At 60.5% G+C, this 6,538-nt stretch overlaps 2 protein-coding genes across 2 annotated transcripts; both read right to left on the reverse strand.

Moving 5' to 3' along the window:
* Positions 1-105: 105 nt before the first annotated feature.
* Positions 106-1,825, reverse strand: MNEG_3220 (ATP-binding cassette, sub-family F, member 3; the record flags this gene model as incomplete). Its single annotated transcript, XM_014048300.1, has 5 exons — positions 106-222; positions 533-706; positions 1,006-1,103; positions 1,366-1,406; positions 1,668-1,825. The coding sequence occupies 5 exons, from the start codon at positions 1,823-1,825 to the stop codon at positions 106-108; spliced, it is 588 nt and encodes a 195-aa protein (XP_013903754.1).
* Positions 1,826-2,842: 1,017 nt separating this feature from the next.
* Positions 2,843-5,335, reverse strand: MNEG_3221 (hypothetical protein; the record flags this gene model as incomplete). Its single annotated transcript, XM_014048301.1, has 7 exons — positions 2,843-2,944; positions 3,360-3,446; positions 3,702-3,750; positions 4,051-4,098; positions 4,445-4,521; positions 4,905-4,995; positions 5,286-5,335. 7 exons carry the CDS (start codon positions 5,333-5,335, stop codon positions 2,843-2,845), a joined length of 504 nt encoding a protein of 167 aa, XP_013903755.1.
* Positions 5,336-6,538: the final 1,203 nt, after the last annotated feature.

The following is a 6,538-nucleotide window of genomic DNA, read 5'->3' on the forward strand; positions in this document are numbered from 1 at the left end:
CCCTCACACACACACACAATTGCACACACACACACACACACACACACACACACACACACACACACATACACACACACACGCTCGCATGCACGCACGGGCGTATGATCATCGCCGCACCTCGCTGTCCACCTCCCAGGCCTGCATGGCGTCCATCCGCTCGATCGCCGCCTGTAGCTCGGCAGTCACCCTGTCGCCCGCGCCCGCGAGCGCCCGTTCGTATTCCTGCAAGGCGAATGGCGAGATTGGCGGCGGCGGCGGCAGAACCGCATGTCGATTCAGGCACACAAGGGTCACACTTCCATCTGGCTCTTTCGGGCTTCTGGAGGGTGCCGGTGTCAAGCACGGTTCCTCAACATGGTCGCCCCATCGCGTAGTATGCAGGCGCAAGCGCGGGCGGCGCGGAGGGGCCCGCTTCGCAGGGCGGTGGGAGCGCCACGCCCTGACGCGTCTCGGGCAGCAACGCAGGCGGCGCCCTCGAGTCCCCTTGTGCCTGCACTAAGCTGATCCGCATAATACAACATCAAACAATCACCTGCACAGCCCTGACCACGTCATTGTCGCTTGAAAGCACAGCCTGCAGCACGGTCATGCCGCTGACGCCGCCGCCGCCGCCCCCGCCGCGGCCCGCCGACCCCTTCTTGCCGCTGCGGCCACTGGAGGGGGCGTCGTCGTCATCCTCGTCACTTGATGACAGGATCATGTCTGACTGTGAGCATCGATGAAATTCAATGGTTCAGCCATAATGAACGCGGGCGTGCTGCTGCGGCGGCTGCGGCAGGGGACAACGCGGCGCCCATCCACTTTGCTTGCTGCCTGTAATCGGCTGACCGCAGATGCCAGTGCTGGCAGCGACCAGCGCCCGAGGGCGCCGGCGGCGCACGAGGAGGGGCGCCGAGCGCGAGCGGTACCAGCCAGCGCGCTCGGGGTGCAACGGGGCGCTCCAATGGACGTTGACGCAGAGGCTGAGATTCATGGGCTCGCGCGCGCTTGCATGTATGTGCGCACCTGCGGGAGGTATCCGATGCGTGCCCCCTTGTTGCGGGTGACCACGCCGCCATTGTGGTTGCTCTGGCCCGCAATGATCTTCAGCAGAGTGGACTTGCCTGCTCGTTGGATGGGTGTGTGTGTGTGTTGGTGTGTGTGTGCGTTGTGTGTGTGCCACCATTGGATACAGCGTCTGATGCAGTACACATGCAACGTGCAGCTGACAGGCGAGGATGTTATAATGCGCGCCGAACATGCCATGCCGCTGTGCCGCGTGGAGGGCTGCTCAGCGTGGTGCGCGCGCGCGACGCGGCGCCCCAGCGGCCGCGCCAGGCGGGGAAAGGCGGACAAAGATGCGCACACATATGCGCCGCGGCTCACCCGCGCCGTTTGGGCCCACGATGGCGAGCTTGTCGCCCGCGCTGCGCAGGCGCGAGGACGGGCAGCGTGCACAGGATGGGCACAGCACGTGCGCGATGTGTGAGGGTTGCCCATGGCGTCACGCGGGACCACACATCTAGCAGCCAAAGGCAGCTGCCAGAGGAGGTCGTCCCCGTCACAAACCCGACGGAACGCCCGGCCGCGAGGCACCGCCTTTCGTCACTCACGTCACTTCACAACAAACCGGCCGGCGGGACCCGCGGCGCGATCGCGGGCGGCCTCTGCCCACATACGGCGCCCACCTGATCGAAAAGCTCAGGTTTTGGAATAGCATCCTGTCCCCATCGTGGGTCTTGCTGAGGGCGTCCGCTATGAGCAGCACGTCCCCCCGCTTGCCGGCGCCAACAGCCACGCTGCCCGCGGGCCGCCGCCGCCACGCGGCAAATCGGCCGCCTGCCATGGTTTTTCGCAGAGAGTGTGCAATGGGGCACGCTGGTGCGCATGAGGAAATCAAGATTGGCGGTATCAGCACCTCATGCTTCATACGAGCTGAATCGGCGCCGCACCTGGCCGCCAGCCGCTGACCGGCAGCGATGCGCAAGCACCAGCGCCACCCGCTGCAGAGGCCGCTGCGCTCGCACGGCGCACGCTCAATTGCCGCTGCATGGCGTTTGTCGGGTGATCGAGTAAATTTTGTGTATTAATTCAATTCATCGGTTGCCGCCTCACGCTAATGGAGGCCTGCCAGGCTGATTGATGTGGCCGCCGCGAACGATCCACTGCCCTGATTGCGTAGGTGTCGATGAATAAAACAATCTTACAAAATTTTGCAGCGGGTTTGGGCGGTGCGACATAGGGACATTTGTCACCAGCCATACCTGCTGGTGCCCAGGCCTTCAGACCTGAAGACCGTGCGCCTCGGCTGTGCGTGGCGCCATGTGCTGAAGCAAGCAGCCTGCCATACTGTGAGTTCAGCGCAAAACACCTTGCAAAATGCGCCTCTGAGAAGCTGCACATGTGGCACAATTTCACAGCGCCGTACCGTAATGTGCGACAATGGTTGCAAGATTCATTACAAATTGAGCAGTCATCTCGATGATAGGCATGATATCGGGCAAGAGTGGTGTACACCAAGGCGAACCGGCAGCTTTTGACATGCACGCTACTATCTGCTGGTTTGATTCCAAACGCATGCCAAACCCAGCCGTGATGAAGGTGCACAGTCGGCCGCCAGACAGATGCAGGGGCCCAGTGCGGCAGCTGGGCAACGAGCACATAAGTGTGATAAGGCTTGTGACCAGCACATTTGTGATGGAGAGTGCACACGGGGAGATCGACACAATCAGAAATTCAACCCAATCAGATGCATGCGTCTTGGAATGATCGACTGGACACAAGGCTGTGTTGTGTCGGAAGGCAGGCGCCGCCAGAGGCAACCTTGGATGACGCGAATCGCTACCCTACCGGCACCACATCATTAGTAGCACTTGCTGTTGCCGCCACCAAGGGGGAAGCCGCCAGCACTGCCTGCTTGGTTTGTGGATAAGCCCTGCTCTGTGAGCCATGAGTTGTACGCGACCTGCAGGGGGCAGAGCAGTAGTGAATGTGTAGGGCACGCACCCTTGTGTTTGTGCGTGTGTGGATATGAGTGTGCACGCGCGCGCGTGTGTGTGTGTGTGTGTGTGTGTGTGTGTGTGTGTGTGTGTGTGTGTGTGTGTATGTGCGCGCGCGCGCCGCCCGTCCTCAGTTGTGACACCTGATGGTCTCCCCGCGCGTTGGCATCAACCCTGGACTCACAACCTCGGAGCCTCGTTGCGCCGCATACTGCAAGTCCTAAAAGATATTTGAGCTCATCACGCTTGTCAAAACCGATGCAACCTCACACGCGGCGCCTGCTCCCCTGAATTCCCACCACGCCAGCCAGACCATGCCCCCTGACGCTGAACACCCCCGCCGGACTGCCGACATGCACATGTGTCCCCAGGGCTGCGCACCTTCTCGTCGTCGACGGAGATGCGGCGCTCCGCCTCGGCAATGGGCGCCTCGTTGATGCACGCGATGCGCTTGCGCATGAGGCCGTCCTGCGGGAGGTTTCGCAGTGCGAATCGCATGTATACATGGATCATCACACCACAGTTTGCACTCACTCAAAATTGGTTTGGTGTGTTCATGCTGCTGTGTCGCTGTTAGCCGAGAGCGGCAGAATACAGGTTCGCCGCAGCCAAGCATCACCGCCGATACAGCGGCAGCGTCCGCATGCATTGTCCTGGGCAGACCCAGCCTGGGCTTGTGTCCACACCCCTTGGCGTGAACTTCGCACCACCTGCCTGACTCACCGGGCCGAACTCCCAGTTCTCATTGCCGTAGGCGCGGTACCACTGGCCGCTGGCCGGACGCGTGCGGACGCAGGGTGCATTGGCAAGGGCTGTCAGAAGGGTGGGGTGGGGGCGGGCGCTGCCGGGCTAGCCTCAGCTATATCCACAGCCCCATCCCCAATCCCCAGTCACGGCGGGAGGGGGGCCGGGCTGCCAGGCCTAAGGCAGGCAGCACATGCCATGAGGGCCATCTGCCGTGAGAGCGGCCAGCCCCAGGCGGCGGCATCAGGGGCGGCGAGCTTGGATTGAAGCACCCATTGAAGTGTTTTCAGGTGGTGTCGCGCACTCCGCGCGAGCGCGCGGGCCGCACCTGGCGTCGTGGTACTCGTACTCAAAGCAGACCGCGATGCGATTGTCCCTAAGGGGGGTTCGTCAAAATTTGGATACAAACAAGGCGGCGCTTGAGCGGACCGGCAGCCTTGGGCCTTTAGGCACGCCCCAGCCATGCTGGGAGGCGCTGACTTCGGACTGAGCCTTGCCAGTCCGCCTTTGCTCCTGCCACCCGCTGTTGACTTGCCACGGCGTCCAAGGGACGGCGCGCAGCCAGTGCTCTGCTCTCCACCATTCCTGCTGTAGCTCGCTTCATGATGCCAAACAGGGCAGGAGCAAGCTTAGCCCCCATTGTACTGGTTACCATACCCCTCCCGAAGCCCCGTCCCAAATGTCAACCCCAAGTCCCAAGGCCAACCTCCCCGTGTGCGCACACCGCCACTTGCCTGAAAGCCCAGAGGTACTTCCTGAGTTTGTAGTCCAGCTCGCGCTCCCACTTGCGGCTCAGGAACTGCATTGCATTGCAGATTGTTCGCAATGATGCGGGGGTCTCACGCCCGTGCAGGCGTGCGTGTGCTCTCAAACTTTGACATCGTGTGAGTCGTGCAAGTCGTGTTGTCCATAAGGGGGGGCAATAGGCAGCACTCTGCGGGCTGGTACAGGCTAAGGGATATCCCCCAATTGCCGCTTGCCCTGTGTGTTCCCATGCGTCACGCCCTCTCCCTTGCTCCCCGTTCACACCTAGACACACGCGTGCAGAGACGCGCACACACACGCGCGCACACACACACACATACGCACCCCGCTCTCACACACACCAACACACAAACTCATACGTACACATATGTACACATATAAACACACATACACACACGCGCGCACACACATCCCCACCTCGCGGATGGCGGCGCGGCCCTTCACAAACTCGGCCCTGTTGCGCCACTCAGAGTCCTCTGAGTAGGCGAGCGCCACGCGCTCGGGGTCCCTGGGAACAAGAGGGGATGTGTGTGGTGAGCGCCCATCATTGGGCGTACTGGGGTCTTAACAGCCAGGGGCTGATGGGGTTGGCGCTGGTGCGCTGGAGAGGGGGGGTGGCGGCAAATTTGCAGCTTGCGAAAAAGGCGAGAGGGCCATTGGAGGCCCGGTATTCAATATTCAAGCGGTTGTTTGCTGCATGCAAGATTGAGGTGCCTGCATGCGTTGTAGGGGGTCTCTTGGGAAACGAAAATATGTTTTGTCACAAGGAAATCCCAGCACTGCATGAAGGGTCATCACCTCGTGTTCCAGCCGTCCTCCGCCATCTGCACCTTCTGTGGGCGAAACATTTATGACGTTTGAATTTTAATTGGACAGATTGGGACCATTTTGGGTGATGGCGGGTGGGCTAGCAAGAGGGTGGCCGCGCAAACGTCGAGAAGACGCGCGTGTGCTCGCAGGGTAGGGCTGTGAGGACAAAACACGAAAGCATGAAAGCACCGTGCGTGATTCACCCCCCCCCCCCTCCTGAGGTTGCGGCACAAGCACCTCGTCTCAGATGATCATGCGGCGTGTCATGCCAGGCGGTGTGGTGCGAGCGGGCCCGCACCTGCCGCGCAGTCTCCTCTGTGAAGGGCGGCAGGGGTGGCCTGGATCCAGCGGGGGCACCACTTGGGGCGCCAGTGGCCCGGCTGGCGATACCGCGCCCTGCCGGGTCAACCAAGCATGGCGTGACAGAGATATGGAGCCACATGTGCGTGCGTGCGGATTAAAAGGTGTGCGCAGCTCTCAAGCATCAGGGCGATGCTGTCGATGATGAGGGATGATGGCGCTGCGATGAGGAATGCAACTGTCCGCCGCTGCGTGATGAGCGCAACCCGGCCTGGATCAAGATCAGAGCAATACGGCCGCCATGCGTACATGTGTTTCGCGAGGTGAACATCTGCCGAAGAACGCGGCCTTGCAGATCGCAGCGCAGCGCTGGAGACATCATTGTGAGTTACTGTGGCTTAAAAATCCACAATGCACGTGTTGATGATACCAGCGCACTGTAAGGTAGCTCGAGTAACTTTGACGTGGCCGTTGTTCATGTGCGCCAGCAGCTGAGCGAGCTGACTCATCAGTGCCATGTGTCCGCGCACCAGCGGCCTGCAACTTCACCGTGTGGTCTTCCCTTGTGTGTGAATTTTTATTTGAGGGTCGCATCATGCTTAAGCTTTGAATTATCTGACCAATATCAGGTAGGCTCAGAGGTGGAAATTGTGCTCATCAACGTGATTTCTGCTTGTATGCCCATGCTGCAGATTTTTAACATAGGAGCATGCTGCACTGTGCTGCAGCTTGCATACACCGCATCAAACTTATGGCGCCGATGACAGCGTGCTCATAGTGCTGCAGGGCGCACACCAAACCGGTATCGCCCAGCAAGTCAAAAGAGGTTATTGCGTGCTGCCCTGTGCTGCAGTCGACTTTTGCACATATATCTACTCGCATACAGCGGTTGGATGAACAGCAGAGAAGCTGAGCTGGAAACATGTGTTTGCACAGGGCAA

Source organism: Monoraphidium neglectum, assembly GCF_000611645.1.
Source record: "Monoraphidium neglectum strain SAG 48.87 unplaced genomic scaffold scaffold00395, whole genome shotgun sequence".
Taxonomy (NCBI): Eukaryota; Viridiplantae; Chlorophyta; class Chlorophyceae; order Sphaeropleales; family Selenastraceae; genus Monoraphidium; species Monoraphidium neglectum.